This window comes from Juglans microcarpa x Juglans regia, chromosome 3D (genome assembly GCF_004785595.1).
Source record: "Juglans microcarpa x Juglans regia isolate MS1-56 chromosome 3D, Jm3101_v1.0, whole genome shotgun sequence".
NCBI classification, from domain to species: Eukaryota; Viridiplantae; Streptophyta; class Magnoliopsida; order Fagales; family Juglandaceae; genus Juglans; species Juglans microcarpa x Juglans regia.
Window position 1 is genome coordinate 5,078,263 of NC_054598.1, and position 17,446 is coordinate 5,095,708.

At 37.4% G+C, this 17,446-nt stretch overlaps 2 protein-coding genes across 2 annotated transcripts; both read left to right on the top strand.

Moving 5' to 3' along the window:
* The first annotated feature begins 376 nt into the window (after positions 1-376).
* Positions 377-1,685, top strand: LOC121254011 (protein RADIALIS-like 1). Its single transcript, XM_041153970.1, has 2 exons — positions 377-847; positions 1,405-1,685. Exons 1-2 carry the CDS (start codon positions 570-572, stop codon positions 1,427-1,429), a joined length of 303 nt encoding a protein of 100 aa, XP_041009904.1. The 5' UTR covers positions 377-569; the 3' UTR covers positions 1,430-1,685.
* A 12,512-nt stretch (positions 1,686-14,197) lies between these two features.
* Positions 14,198-16,279, top strand: LOC121255934 (3-ketoacyl-CoA synthase 4-like). The gene has a single exon (XM_041156497.1). The coding sequence runs from the start codon at positions 14,458-14,460 to the stop codon at positions 15,976-15,978; it is 1,521 nt and encodes a 506-aa protein (XP_041012431.1). The 5' UTR covers positions 14,198-14,457; the 3' UTR covers positions 15,979-16,279.
* Positions 16,280-17,446: the final 1,167 nt, after the last annotated feature.

Consider the following 17,446-nt stretch of genomic DNA (forward strand, 5'->3'; position numbering starts at 1 on the left):
GACATCCCCAGTCCCACGTCAAACCAAGCCACGTGAATTTGCCATGCCTAGTTCAAAACGCGAAAGGGCCTTTTGGGGTCTATGGGTTCTACTATTTTTTTTAGGAACTTCTAATGTCTTCTAATACCGAATTCTCCTTATTAACTCAATAACGAATTCTCCTTACAAACTATGTTTTATTAACTTCTTGGAGGTACTGATTCTTTCACGTTCTTCTTCTTCTTCTCTTTCCCGTATCATCTTGTGGTTCCTAAGAGGACAAATCATAAAAATTCGACAAGAATTTTGGAAGATTTTAGGCCAACTGGCACTACCCCACCTCACCTCCTCCGCTCCTGCTTATAAAAGAGAAGACGTTGCACTCTCTCTGCACATATGATCACCTCTTCACAAGAGTAATCTTCTCTCTTGACTCTCTTCAAACATCCCTCGCAATTTTTTGCCTTCCAGCCTTTTCTCTATTCACTTCCTTACTTTAACACCTTAGCCCAGACTTTCCGCAATCAATATAGACTATATAGTACTGTTCCTTCTCTTCCATTGCAAACGGCCTCACACTTGCTAAGCAAATGGCATCCAGTTCAATGTCCTCCAAAAGCTCCGACTCTTGGACTGCCAAGGAAAACAAGGCCTTTGAGCGGGCTCTGGCTGTGTATGATAAGGACACTCCCGACCGTTGGTACAATGTCGCTAAGGCTGTTGGTGGGAAAACTGAGGAAGAGGTGAAAAGGCGCTATGAAGAACTTGTGGAGGATGTCAAACGTATTGAGGCTGGCCGAGTGCCCTTCCCCAAGTACAAGACAACTGGAGGGAGTGGCCAGGGAAACATGACCGACGAGGAAAAGAGGTAGTAAAGTTAAAGCTTTTCACCTGAGTAAAGTGTCTTCGTATATATATGCATGTATGTATTTATATGTATATGGTGCTACCTTATTCTATGCTGGTAATTGTACACACACAACGTAAACTCTATCTAAAATCTTATAACTACTGTCCACCAGCAAGATCTCCTTCCTTTGAGCCAAAAATAATAATAAGAGTCGCCCTTATATACCAAAAGTCATGCCTCTAACGTCTTCTGTTTGGATTTTCTTTACATTCATTAATTATGAAAAGCTAATGTATTGTGTCGTCGGTATATTAAAAGCACTTCATTTGCTTTAGAAAGCCCATTTTTTTTAGATTTAAACCCCGCCCCCACCCCACCCAATAAAAAAAAAAAGGAAGAGGCAAGTATTTCCAAAACCTGAACCAAGCAGGGTCTCAATTGACAATATCATGAAATCATACAACATATCGCTCGGTATACAACGTGACACGTAAACTATATATTCCAACAAATGTACGTAAATGGTTTTCCTTTTTACTACGCCAGATTCTGATGGCTTTTCTTCATATATGCAGGATGAGGAACCTGAGGCTCTACTGAAGTGCAATGCCGGCCATGTTTAACTACAATAAAGATTAATCACTCTGCTCCTCCTAATATTCGTCCTTGTATTAGCTAGTGGTAATATAACTAGCGTAAGAATCACAAACTTGGTGATTCCATCTTCAATTTCATGTCCGTTTTAAGTTCAGTCTACCACCTATTTCCTTACTATTCCACCATAAGCATATCAATGCAATGAAATATATATATATATATATATATATATATATATCAGTAATATGTTTTATGTTTATAAGGGGTGCATTCCTTATCCTTCTTCTGTTGCTTCTTGAGCAGTTCAATAAAGCAGAAAATATGATCCAAATATGGCATTAATTAAACAACGAAAAAACAAACGAGAAGAGTCTAAAGCATTCCATGACATAGCTTGGGGTCTGAAAAATTCTGACCTCGGCCTTCGTAAATCATTTTAGATGGACGCACAAAACTCAATCTACCCTATTTAGGGAGCTGGTTCAGAGATAACCAAGTCGAAGGAACGAGAGACGCAGCCACAGAACAAGAATATGAATAGGCGGAAAATATGAGTACTGTTACACAGCGACATGTACACATCACACTTTTTCTTTTTTAATGTCAGGACCCATCCACGTCAGAAATATCATTTTCATCTCTCTCATCAAGCTCTCTCTCTCTCATCTCATCGAACCCACTCTCTCTCTCACCGAATCCCCCCTCTCTCTCTCTCCAAGTTACCGTGATGTGGTTGCAGATCCGGAATGAGGTGTGGTTTCTCTTCGGCATTAACTCCAGTTTGCAGATCACGGGACGCCAAGAGAGAGGAGCTCGGGAGGGAAGTTAGATAATTTCAGAGGGGAAGGAAGAGAGAGATGAAGCACAGTAGATGAGTTCTGAGGGAAGACAGACGAAATTTTCAGAGGGGAGGGAAGAGAAAAACCATACGGAATAGAGACATCTGCTTTCATAGGGGAGGGAAGAGGGAGTCGGGGTTTTTTTCTCCCTTTAAACGGTGACGTGGCCTTAAACCGGGTTCACACGTCAGGTATCAGGTATATTGATTATTGTGTACCTTAAGGGAACCGGCAGCCGAGTAACTTTTTTCGGGAAATATTATTGCTTTGAAAAGTCTTTTATACTCATTAGCAGGATCGCGCTTTGGTGACTGGAGGACGTTTCCCGCTATAAAATTTTGCCACATGGCATTGGAAGCAAAACTCCTACCACATAATAATCTATTAAAAAAATTCTCAGTGCTATTTATTATCTCCTATATCATACTCTAATATATAATATATAATATATAATTTATTATTATTATTATTTTATTTAAATACACACATTAATATATAAATATCATGTATATTTAAATAAAAAGATAAAATAATAAATCACATTTTAATACGAGGTGTAAATATGATTAATAATATTTCTTTATTTATTAAGCTTATTCACTTGTATACAAATTGGGTAACCCCGTTCCGGATACGAGACCCTTCTAGTCCTAATTAAGATGGGGTCCATTTATTTAAATCCTTTTTTTTGACACATCACGTTGAAGTTTCATTAAAATTATTTATTTTTCGACTTTATGAGATACATTTTGTTCTTAAGCTTTCTTTTCTCTTTATGAGAAATATTGATTGTAGACGGGATAAATGCACGAGATTTTTATAGAAAGTTAAATTTAGTGTATTGCTTATGAGAGTTCAGCGTATTTATCTCGTGTTTGTATAAATTTTCTTTCTAATACACAATATTCAATATGCATACAAAACATGTAACGCTCTGCATTTATAAAAGGCCGATGAATGAAAACTCGGTAAATAGAATCTCAAACTTAATTAATTATTTAATTTGGGATATAAGCTAATATGTATCATAAAATTTCTTTAGTTTTATCATAAAGAGAAATGATATATAGTTGTTGTTATAAGTGCGTAAGCACGATGTAATCACTTTGAAAAAAGTAAATAAATACATGACTTACATGAAAAAAAAAAATTTAATAATAGACTCAACTATTTTTTAAAATGACTACATAATATTTACACACTTTACTATTGTTAACACCCTACAACTATGAGAGGTTGGTGAATATGATAAAGTTAGTAAATAAAATCTCATATTTGACTATTCATTTAAAAATATGAATTTGGACGTTGGAACTCAATTACTAAACTCTCATTTATCACTAGCACATAGATCGATGCAGAGTATTTCAGAATGTTAATATTCCTCCTCCGATACACAAAAGTTCTTCCTTTATATTTTAAGCATAAAATTTGAATCGCCTGCTGCATCTATTATAAGGAGAGGTGGTACGTAGAAAAGTCAATAATAATATTCCATGTACACGAGTAGTCTAGTGAAGGCTGTGAAGCACCTTGCAAATAATAGATACCAAACTAACAATGAAGTTGATGATGAAGAAGATGACGAAACAAGCGCAACAGCGTCCAATTGTCACGACATTTCTTGCTTTTAATGGCTAGTGCTAGCTAGACTGCTAGCCGGCGTTTAAAAAAAAAAAAAAAAAAAAAACAAAGTTGTTTGTCTTCCATGTCCTCTCGTAGAGGCAATCATTTAAACCAAGAAATAAAAAGCTTTGGCAAAGTCTCAAAAGCTATGGATCCCATTCCTTAGGCGTAAAGTTACGTGGTTTAATTAGGTTGAGGGTACTTCCCTCTTGATATAAGTTTCCACAAACTAATCTCTTGGGTTACCACACTCAAGCTGGTTTAACGGTAGTAAATGAACATGAACATGCATGAGTTTGGGAAGGGCAAAACATAGTTGAACAAAAGAGAGATTTTATTTAACTTTTATCTCATCTGTATAAACAAACTAGCTAGGCCTAGTCTCATAAAGTCAGTTTTCTCTTCAAAATAATTGAAATAAATATTTAGAGCCAGTTAGCTTTTCTCATTTAGAACTTATTGTTAAATAAGGTGCGTTACTGCAACTCGTATCGTTAAATAGCAGTATATTGATCATTTTCACAATGTGCGAATCAGCAAGACAAGAAAAGAGTTTTATTGTACAGGGTTAAGAAACATCTTCATAATCAATTCTAGTGTTCAACTTTCGTAAAACAAAAGAGCAGACAAAAAAAAAGTTTTTATTTAAAGAGATTTACGTATACTCTTTATAAAAACCAGTTTCACTTCACAAACCTGATTCTCATTAACACTGTTGACACCAACACATACACGACTAATGACGCCCTGCCCACCAGAATAGTTTCTACCACGCTATACCAAACACCATTGCCACCATGCATGGGACATGATCCACTGAAGCAATAAATCCACCCCAACAAATACCCTTGATTGAGTAGAGGGTAGTATGCGAGATTCTACTTGCCTAGGAGAGAGAACTTATTGCAGTTCGTAATTGTTTCAAGGGACTTGTATTGTATTATTGACTGTCATTTTTTACTAAAACCTATAATAACATCACAACAAATACAACCATTTTAAGGGATAAAATATAACAGACTCATAGTATTTCTTAGGCCTAGCCTAATGGTGGGACTCATTAAGAGGGAAGAATGAGAAGAGATAGGAAAAGTACAAAAGGCTGAGGGAGTGCAAAGTGTCATGAGGAAGATAGATGAAGTGATATAAAATAAAGAGGAAATGACATAAAGAAGGGGTGAGGGGACGTAAAGTAAGGGGCAGAAGATAAAAGAAGAGGGAACCAGACGACTTGGGGGACTTTTGGGCCAGGCTTTTTCGAGACTTCATTTTCTTGAACCTCACCACAGAGACTCCAGCGAGAAGATGAAAAACCAGGAGATAGAACTCAGATCTCCATTATATAGTCAGGATAAAAGACCATGAGAGACTGTAAACAAGCATATTATAGTGGATTCTCCACTCCTTGAACCCTATGGACGTAGGCTCAGTACCGAATCACGTAAATCTATGTGTCTCTATATCTCATTCTATTTATTTTCTCTACATTTATTTACTATTCACCACTATGGATGTACGCACGAATACCATACAACCACACCGGACGACCGTCAGGGGCTTCACACAACGCCAATAGAGGCCCATAACAACCTTAGCAGGGCCGAGAATGGATATTTCTTCATTTTTAGATTGTTATGCTATTTTTAGGCGTTAATAGCTGGTCCCGTTTATGGGATGCGAGTTATTTTTATGGGATGTGAGTTATTTTTACACCGGAAGCAAAAGAATGATGATTCTTGGCACGCTAAGTAATCTTTGAAGGAGCAGATGAAGTTTTCTAGATAAGTATTCTCAGCCCTCCAGCTTTTATTTTTATGAAAAACACTACTATAGAAAAGGGGCGAGTGAACCTTCCCTCGCTCAAGCGATTAAGTGCATTACACTTAAATTCTTTCCATGCACGCAACGTGTAAGCTGGGAACCCAAACTCCCAGGCCACTTGAACTGCAAGTCTTCTGTGCGTTTTATGTACACTGTCAGCATGCATTTTAAATACGAAAATATATACTATGTATAGGCACTTACATAGGTGGGCAGGAGTGCATAGTGCCTGACCCACGAGTGAACCCCTCCCTCGGCCTTTACATGAGCCACCTCCAAGGCACGTTCCATGCAACATGTTGGCCATGCGACGTGCTCCACTGGCCTCGCTTGCACGGCTGCCACATGCACGACTTCTGTCAACTTGCGTGTCACCTGTATGCCCCTTGGCCACCTTGCATATTGCATGCACATCTCGGACAGCCGCCTCCCAGCCACGCAAGTAGGCAACCTTCCCAGTGACCTGCATCCCAATCACCTTGCATGTCACAAGCACGCACCCCGACCACCTTGCATGTCGCATGCACACCTTACACAGCCACCGTCTCTGCTTGGGTCAAGCCGGGGCAACCTACACCAGATACCAGCCATCGTGCTCAGCCAACCCAACAAAGTATCCCTATTGCTCGAACTCATGCATCACAATGTTCGTCATCTCCTCAAACATAGTGCCACAGTGAGTCTCTCTCGATAAAAAGAAGAGAAAGAAAGAGAAGAAATAACAACCAATGTCGGGCAATTTTGGTCAAGCAACAATTGGCTACAACGGCTAAAATACTCAGGTTTGTCTCCCTTAAAACTTATGTGGATTTTATTTTTTCTAACACGATTGATTCCTGTAGTGTAAACATTGGCTAAACAGCCCGCCACACTCGAACACCTTTCGGACGTCTCAATATTTCTCCATTGGAATAAACTCCTTGGCATTCACATGCACACAAACAAGCGCCTCTCCTACTTACCTCCCCGTGGGACCCAAAATGGTGGTTTATGCCTTAAGGTTGCTTTATCCCTCCCGCGGTGGAGAGCGGAATCAGAATCAGCCTGACTTGACACTTACAGTCCATGTGTCATCAACAGGTGTGAGCGAGTTTAGTCACAAACTACTCAACAACTTTCCTGCCCGTCAGGATCGATAGGCAGGTCTAGCTCCCCCTGGTGGCTCGACTTCTCACATAATGGAGAGCAATTCTAGCTTCTCGACTACCTGACAATTTACCTTAACCTCTGTTACGGTAAAGAGTGTGATCAACACCAACCTTACCCGCTACTTACGTTCTTTGTGATACCAACGAGCGAGAATGAGTCTAGTTACAAATTGCTTGAAACCTTACCTCCCCGCGAGGATTAGCAGGCAGGTCCAGCCCTCCCAGCGACTTGACCTCCCTCGCGGAGGAGAGCGGGACCAGCCTCTCAGTCGCCCGATAACTTATCCCAACCCCATTAAAGTGAAGAGAGGGCCAGCTCCTTAGCTATCCGACTACTTATCTCCTTGTAAGGCCCAAATGGATGGGTTACACCTAGAAGCTGCTTTTTCCCTCTTGCAGTGGAGAGAGAGCCTAGCCTTTAGTTGCCCAATACTTACCTTCTCTGTGAGCGTCAACAGGCAGGAGCAGGTCTAATCTCAAATTACTCGGCAACTTACCTTCTCGCGGGACACAAAGGGATAAGTCATGCCGTAAGATTGCTCTATCCCTCCCATGATAGAGAGCGGGTCCAGCATCTGGACCTTTTTCTTGCCTAGGCCACTGTCGGCCCCTGCATTTGGACCTTTTTCTATCTTTGTAATTGTTGCTTCTTGTTTTTCATCCTTTTCTTCCAGCATCACATCAAGTTGACGTTCCAGATGGGTGAAATCTTCAGTAAAGTTGTTCTTGAAATCTTCAAAGCTGTTCCTAACATTTTCGAATGTTTGCAGAATAACTTCATAACATTGTTTTGATTGTTCGACTAGCTCCTTGATTTTGAGTAAAGCTGAGAGAATTACGTCCATTTCCATCGACTAAAAGCACAAAGATCGGTGTCTCTCTGATACTAATTTGTAACATACCTCAAATTATTTAAAGAAAAATATACTAAACTCGCTCGCTTTGAGGGGAGCACCTCCAGAGAAAAGAGGAAGAAGATGATAAGAGAAGATAAAATAGGATTTTCTTTCAAGTTTCTAGATGATGAACAGTAGAGCCCTTGGCTCATGTATAAACAAGATGCCCCCTACATGGGCCCAGGATAACAAAACTAAAATCATACAAAGAAAATAAAATGAAGGGCCCAAACCCACTAACTATCTTATAGTTCAACATGCTGAATTAAAATAACGGAAGTTATTAATAAAATTAAACTCACCCAAGGCCCATAGCCCATGTACTTCGTTCATGGACTATGACAGAATGCAAGTTTGGGATTGAAAGAATGGGAAGAAAAAATAAAGGAAAGAAGAAGAAGAATAATCAATAATTTGCTAAATCATGAAAATATTGAAGTGTATTGGAAAATTACATTTTGTATTCTTTGACGATCCCTTTATAATATGCATCTTATATTTTGTTTGTTTCCAAGACTAAGGAAAAATAAAATTAAGATATTTTTAGTTGAGAATATCTACTGCATATATAAGTGCGAATCAAGATGAACAATATTTTGTCTAACAATTTTTTTTCCATTTTGTCCCTGCTTCTATTCCCAAATTTTCGTTTTGCCCTTGGAGTTCTCTTGCACGCGAGCCCTTCCTCCCCTTTCCCCCGTCCGTTTCTTCATCTCCTGCAGTGCGCCGCCGAACACCGGCGTGGCCAACACCGCCCATTCTTTTCCCCTCCGGCTGGAGTCCCTCCTTTTCCAATCTCAGCCCCTCTCATGCTGCCGTTAACTGCCCCGAGGAATCTAAGCCGCGACACGTCCTTTTCTTCGTCCCCTCTAGTGCACCGCCGTACGCCAGCGTGTCCAACACCACCCAGCCCATTCTCTTCCCCTTTGGCCGGCGTCCGTCCCTTTCCAATATCAGCCCCTCTCGTGCCGTCATTAATCGCCACGAGTGAATCCAAGTTACGGCCCTTTTTCGTTCCAGTGTCGTCGTCGCGCCGCCGTTGGTGACCATCTCTTCCATACCACCATTGACCTTTCAGCCATCTAAATCATCCAACCTCAGCTCTGATCCACCACCGTTGAAGCCCCTCTAGCTCATTTTTCGATTTAGGTCTTTTAGCTCCAATCGCCGCCCACGCCGCCACCCGCGGCCAACCACCACCACCACCATTTGCTTCACCAACACCTCTCAACCCTTCACTAACCATCCCAATTCTTAGTTTGTTCCTATTCAAAATTTGACCTTTTGAGACCTATGACCATAGTCCAAAATACAATGTTATATTGTTGCGCCGTCACCTCTTACACTTCCTTGATCATTCGAAAATTATATTTCATTATTATAAATAATTTTTCAAAGAATTTTGTGAGATTTGAATATATTTTTGTACTAACAAATTTTCTACAATTTGGTTGGTTGTGCCGGACTTTGAGTCCGAGGAGGATGGAGATCAGTTGGATGTGAGAATGTGTTGTTTATTTAATTGAATTATACTTGCGTGTATGTATGTTGTGTTTGGCATCATTGCATTTATTGCATCATTTCATGCATGCCTCATGTGTCGTGAATGAAAATTGGGTTTTCATTATGGAGATGATTTTTGGGTATGTTTGAAATGAATGAATTGAAAGGAATAAGAGAAAGAAAAATGAATTATAGGGATGATGGTAAGCAGGGACAGTGGTAGAGTCCTGTCTGTGATTACTGCCTATGGTGCACGCGGTAGGGATGGTGGTAAGTCCTGTCTGTGATTCTCGCCTACAGTGTTAGTGGTAGGAATAGTAGTAAGTAGGGATGGTGGTAATCCCACTTGCGATTCCTGCCTACAGTGATTGCTAAATGAATATGTTAAGCCATTTTCTCAAAAAATGGTAGTTTGTGATTTAATGGATATGAGCACTATTTTCTGAAAAAATGGTCGGTTTATGCTTGGGCCGTTTTTTGGAAAAATGGTGAATGGTATTTAATGGCATGTTTTGGGTCAAATAAATTATTAAATATTAAATGATATTCTTAAATAATAAAATCATTTAAATAAATTAATTTTTGAAAATTATATTATTTTCGGAACTCCAAAATATAAAAAAGTTTATTGGAAAATTAGTCTTTGTTCAATAACACTACAAATATCTCATTTAAAATGATTTTGATAAAATATTTAAAATGAGTATAACAGCTCAATTAGAAGGAGTAAAATTAAAAAAAAAAAATTAAAACATATATAGTGTGTGATGTGAATAATAAATAGCAAAGCCCATAAACGAAACCAATACCGTGGGCTCAATAACTAATTTAATAACTCAGAGGACAAAGAGCAGTAGCAGTATGGGCTCGACAAATATAAAGGCAACTATGTTTTTGGGCCGAAACTAAGACCTGGGTCGGTTCATTGTTTCGGCTTAAACCCTAACTGTGGTTGTTTATACATTATTTCTGATTTTGGCCTCTGCTAGCAGTTTTCCTGCAGGACACCCTACGTACGTACTTTTTGCCCCTTGAGGCCTTGAAAGACGCTAGGCTCGGTTTGGATGTATAAATATTCTATATTTTTTTATTATAATTTTTTAAAATTTTTATATAAAATATAATAAATAATTTAATTTTTTTAAATTTTAAAATAAAAATTATATTAAAAAATTATATATTAACAATATGTTATTTAACTTTTAATAAAATATTTCTTCTCATTTTATCTGAATTGTATAATCAAATAAGATCTTAATGATAAAGCAAATCTTATCAATCGAAGCATGTGAGTCGTGACACGAGTCATGATGCAATTATCATATTTTTACCAAGAGAATATATAGTCACGTTAATAAAAAAATTTATCATTTTATTAATAAACAATTTTTTTTTTAATTTCATAATGACAAATGTTATTCCTTGCAATTATCTGATTTTTACCATTTCAGACCATTTGTAGATAAATGAAAAATAATTATTATTTTTGAGTTATTTGAAGTTACATTAAAAAAAAAAAAATCATGATAATATCGAAAGATGATATGCATCCGTTTTTGGTTCCCATGCCGATCATATGACGTGATATATAAGTGAAATAAAAGTCGACTTAAACACGGAAATTAGCAAGCGGCGGCCTTTACGATCGAGCAGTAGAAGTTGGTAAATTTGGCATCAACAAACTTTGATTACAACTACCACCTACCTCCTTGGGTGATATGCGGGAATCGTACGTACGGTTGACTAGCTAGCTAGGGGGAGGGAAGGTGCGCGCGCGTTGAGCCAAAGCTTAGCCGCGGAAATTAATTGTATGGAAGTAATGCAATATTTCAAGTGGCATAGCCATAGGTAGATCAGTTGTGTTTGGTTGAATTAGTTTCGTTCGATATATAAATTCATCTCAATTTATTATTATAATTTTTTAAAATTTTAATATAAAATATAATAAATAATTTAACTTTTTTAAATTTTAAAATAATAATAATATTAAAAAATAATATTTTATCATTTTAACTCAATTCAATTCAACATCTAAACGCAACCTAACTATTTCAAAAAGGATTGGATTGGGAAGCTAAATTAATTAGGTTGGTCTTCTTTCTTCGATTGTAGCTTACGTACAAGACTGTCTAATTCAATCGAGACTCATAATTGTGTGTGGAAAACTCAAATGCATGCTTTAATTTACGTTTAAGTACTTGTGTGGTGGAATTATATATATCATCCCGAAGGCCCCGCGTGTCTGGTGCCTTTTCTAATTGGTCGGTCCATGCAAACCATCTTTAACCTTGCCTCGTCGCTCTGTCTGTACCAGGGGGCATGGAGCATCGAATCATGTGTTGGCAAGTATCAAATGATCAATAAAGGGGCGGTCTTGTTATTTTTTGCTTTTTAAATAATCATATTATATATATCAAACATGTTACAAGTTACAAGGGCGAGACGCTCTAATAATTATCTCAAATTAATTAATACAACATAAAAAAAAAAATACGAATTTTGAAGCTGATAACTTGACTCCCACCTATTTTGTACGAGAAAAAACCGTCTGTGACAATTTTGTCGGTCCAAAAATAGAGGCTGGCTTGTTATTACCAAATAAAAGTATTTCCCAGTCCTTGAATACCAATGTGAAAGTGATGATCAACTTTATTATCGTAATGGTCAATGTGAAAAATAAAGAAAGTCTGGACTCTTGCTCGTCTTCTATTTGCATGGCCCTCTATTCATTTATTGGGTCACCGTCCCCAGCGTCCAAAACCTCCGTGCGGTCATTTGACAGTTGGCTGTCGAGATGAGGACGAGCATAACTCTCAACAAACACGATTGGGGACGCGTAGTCGTACTTGTCCGCCCACACGATCCATGGATAACTCCTTTGAAAAATAGTTTGTTCTACGTTTTTATTTCACTCTAATCTTCGATACATTATTTATTAATTGATTATAGAGTTTAGAGTAACTAATCTATTTGATATCTATTTTTGGAACTTAATGGCCGAATCAGACTTTTTTTCACAACTATATATAAAAGTTACATCTTAGTAAAATCATCTTTAAAGAGAACTTTCATTTAGAAGAAAAAACATTTATTGTTTACCATATATGTAGAGATAAACGTATAAAAAACATAACTTAGCATCTCCTAAAGAATTCCAATGATAGTATTTTCAGGGAATAATATTCATCTATTTTTATTTTTGTAATGATATTTTTAGAAATTATGTTCTAGATAAAACTCACATGATTTTTCATAGGCTCATTTTTTTTTTAAGTACCTGAGTTAGTTTATAAAAGTTTTTATATAAAATCTGGATATTTTGTTATCACATTAAGTATATAATGCTACAATTAAGAACTCAAATAATTTTTTTTTAATGAAATTTAAAGGACAAAAGTTCTCAATTATCATTTTATAGAAACTGTCAACTTTAAATGATTCTTCTAATATTTATTTCATTTTAAATTCCATATTAAGAAGCTTAATTTTGTAAAATCAAGAATTTTGGGGTCCATATTAATAATTTATTATTCTCATAAATTTAGTTTTAGTTTTAAGCTTTTTTAAAATTTACCCGTCAAATTGAAAGAATTATTGAGGGCAAAAAAAAAAAAAAAAAACTAAATTCAAAGGAGCCACATCATAGAAAATACATTATATATAGAAAATAAATAAAATTTTGGGTTATATAGGAAAAAAATTGGAGAGAAACATTCTCAGGCATATACATATTTTAGAAAGTTTTGGAGAGCACACGGAGGATAATTCTTTTGGGAGGACCAATTTCTATGTACATAGAATTTTGACAAAAATTTAAGAGAAATTTTGAATTATAAAAAAATTTTGGGCTCTCTCATAATATTATTATTATTTTAAAATTTGAAAAAGTTAAATTATTTATTATATTTTGTGTGAGAATTTAAAAAAATTATAATATTAAGATGAAATTAAATAAGATGAAACATTTTTGCTATACGAACGGAGCCTAAAAGTCTAAATCCATTTTAGTCTATGATAGTTTGAATAGTAGATAAAAGGGAATCCCATATCTATCTTAGATTTACTTCCTAACACAGAGATCTATGTAAAGAATCTATAAAAAAAGAAAAATAAAGAAAAAAAAAAGTTAGATGGCCAAGTAGCTAGATAAAGTTCAACTTTAGATGCTAACATTAATTTATGAGTAAAAATTGTCAAATGTGAGATATGAATAGCTTTGAAAGTCCAAGTTGAAGGCAGTTGGCAGTTGGGTCTACCATTGTAAGTGTTCTTATTAAATTTATCTACTCGACATACAGCTCACTATAAATATGTTGTGCTCCTATGGTCCCGACTACGAACAACAAAACAAAAAATAATAAATTCATACAGATGGCTAAGGTTGGTAACAAAACATTACGTTAATAAATGCTAACCTTGTAGACGAGGGATACGTATTTCCAAATCCCACGCCGGAAACATTACAGTATAATTCGAAGATATTAAATAGTAAATACATTGAGCTTTATACACTGTGGAACGTACGACACGAGCCCTTAACGAGTAGACTTCAGATGAAAAGGCATTCGAGTTACGACACGGTGAGTTGGGGGCAAAAACACCACACACCTGTCAGTTCCGGAAGTAAAGACGTGCAGGGAAGTCGAGTTTGAACCTTCCGCTCCCTTCTCTTTGACTCCACTGAATCCCATCTTTAGACCCCCCTCTCTCTACCCCTATTTTATTTCCTTTAAAATTATATAGATATATATATATATATAGATACATACCATCTCTCCCACCAAGCAAACTCAGTAAACCAATCGCCACTCTCTCCAATTACAAGATTTCTCATATCACACTCCTTAACTGAAGAGAGCAGAGGAAGCAGAGCAAACCCAACCCCACCCCCGCTCAAAAGTTCAAAACTGCCTCTCATCCGGGTCACATTCAATTAAATCCGTCGGCTACGTGTTTGATTATCTGTAGCGCAGCAGGGAGCCGTTGTTAGTTGTATCAGGTTTTCAACCGCTTCGAAACCCACCCAACACTCTTCTCATTTTTCTTTTTTCTTTTTCTCGAATACAGATCCGTATTCTTCGAGTAAATCTTTCTCCGTAAGCATCGGAGTTATATATTAGCCCCCTGCAGTTCCAAAACCAATACCTCAAATCTCGAACCCAAATCCGAAATCCCAAAAGAAAAGAGAACAACCGATCATGAGCGCTGAAACCGCCTCCTCCAATGGGATTCAGATCCACCATACCCGGAGGCTACCTGACTTCCTCCAGAGCGTGAATCTAAAGTACGTGAAACTCGGCTATCACTACCTGGTGTCCCACCTCTTGACCCTCTGTTTGGTCCCTCTTGTAGCCGTCATTATCGTCCAAGCCTCCCAGCTCAACCCAGATGACGTTCATCAGCTCTGGCTCCATCTCCAGTACAACCTCGTCACCGTCGTTATCGTTTCCGTTGTTCTCGTATTCGGATCCACCGCCTACATCATGACCCGTCCGAGATCTGTTTACCTGCTCGACTACTCATGCTATCGCCCGCCGTCGCATCTCCAGGTCAAGTTCCAACAGTTCATGGAGCACTCCAAACTAACCGGGGATTTCGACGACTCGTCGTTGGAGTTCCAGCGCAAGATTCTCGAACGTTCCGGTCTCGGCGAGGAGACCTATGTCCCTGAAGCTATGCACTACATTCCTCCTAGGCCATCCATGATCGCAGCTAGAGAAGAGTCGGAGCAAGTCATGTTTGGAGCCTTGGATAATCTATTTGCCAATACCAATGTCAAGCCCAAGGATATCGGTATTCTAATTGTAAATTGTAGCTTGTTTAATCCAACGCCATCGCTTTCGGCTATGATTGTTAACAAGTATAAGCTGAGAGGTAACATTTTGAGCTTCAACTTGGGAGGTATGGGCTGCAGCGCTGGTGTTATAGCTATTGATCTTGCCAAGGATATGTTGCAAGTACACAGGAACACTTGCGCAGTTGTTGTTAGCACCGAGAACATTACTCAGAACTGGTACTTTGGAAATAAGAAATCAATGTTGATACCCAATTGCTTGTTTAGAGTTGGAGGTGCTGCTGTTTTGCTGTCGAACAAACCTTCCGACAGGCGGAGAGCTAAGTATAAGCTCGTACATGTCGTGAGGACTCATTGTGGAGCCGATGACAAGGCCTTTAGGTGTGTTTATCAGGAACAGGATGGTGCTGGGAAAACCGGGGTTTCCTTATCTAAGGATCTCATGGCCATTGCTGGTGGAGCTCTCAAGAGAAACATCACAACATTGGGTCCCCTTGTGCTTCCCATAAGCGAGCAGCTTCTGTTCTTTACTACCTTGGTGGCCAAGAAACTACTCAATACGAAAGTGAAGCCGTATATCCCAGATTTCAAGCTTGCTTTCGATCATTTTTGCATACATGCTGGTGGGAGGGCTGTCATTGATGAGCTTGAGAAGAATTTGCAGCTCCTCCCTGTACATGTCGAGGCGTCAAGGATGACTCTGCACCGGTTTGGTAACACTTCGTCCAGTTCGATTTGGTACGAGCTAGCTTACACAGAAGCGAAGGGGAGAATAAGAAAGAGGAACCGTGTATGGCAGATTGCGTTCGGGAGTGGTTTCAAATGTAATAGTGCAGTTTGGGAGGCCCTCCGGAATGTGAAACCCTCTCCTAATAGTCCATGGGAAGATTCCATTCACAGGTACCCAGTGCAGATACTTTCTTAGGTTCGGCCACAATTTGGTTTAAGGCTCTTAGTTTAGTCGTCAGAAAAAAAAAAAAAAAAAAAAAAAAAAAAAAAAAAAAATGATGCGTCGAAAACTTTGAACGAGGCGATTGTCAATAATCTCGTTCTTTGGTCACCCCTTTTACTCTATATATATATATATATATATATTTTTAGATATTGAATTAGTGGTTCAATGTCTGTGATGTTTGAGCTTGAAAGCTTATAGCTTTGTTTGGTTGTGTGTATTGTTGAGAGTATTGTATGGCTTAATTTCTTAACAAAACTTAGCTCTTACATGAGTTTGATGTTTTGATAATTTTTATGCTGAGTGCCTTAGTTTTCGTTTGGATTGTGCAACAATCTAAATGCGGGAATTCCACCGGCCACTTGAGATTTAAACCGGGTTATCATAAGTAATGTCTCGGGGTTGTATTCTAATGAAGCAAAGTTGCTTGAGGAATCCAGTTATGCATAAGAAATACCTACTCTGCCCTGGCCATACATCATACGTGAGAATTTCTTGGAGAATCTACCTGTACATCATGGACTTATTGGAATTGCCCAATTACTACCCAACATAACTTACTACACAAGTGGGTGGGGTTTCGACTTTCGAGTCCAAGTTTTTCATCTGAAGAACTGGATCGTTTACCCAATTACTACCTCTTGGTTAAGGCTTAAATTTCACGGCACCCACAAAAGCCGTTTGTTATCTCGTTGCTATTCATTTCATGGAATAGGATATAATTTCTTGCTTTTAAGCTACCTTGTTTTGTACGGACCAAGCCATATGCTTGATTTTTTTTATTCATGGTCTGTTTGTAAATACAATTATTTTCAGTTATTTTTAGACTATTTCACTACTATTTATAAAATATTTATTATTATTTATAAATTATTAACTACTATTTCACTACTATTCTCTTTATTATTTACAAATTATCTGTGATTTGGCTTTGTTTGGATCTTCAACTACTCTCAACTCATCATTACAATTTTTTCAAATTCCAACACAATATAATAAATAATTTAACTTTTTCAAATTTTAAAATAATAATAATATTAAAAAATAATATTCTAACAATATTTTATCATCTCAAATCAACTCACTTCAACATCCAAATGCACTCGTAGTATTCCAATGGAGTAAAACGATTAAGAAAACCACTTTATTAAGCAATACTGATATTAGACGCAGCAAGCATCACATTCTCCACGGCTTTACAAAATGTGAGAAATGATAATTGTAACTATGAATGCGCAAGTACCATATAATCACTTTAAAAAAATGAATAAATACAGGATCTGAATGAAAATAAATTAATTTTTTAATAGTAGATCATACTCTTTTTCAATGTGACTGCACGACATTTGCGCACTTTATGACTGTATATAACATTACTTTTTCTGTAAAATATAAATAAAGTTGATCAAAATATCCTTCCAATAAATTTTGTATTTTTATC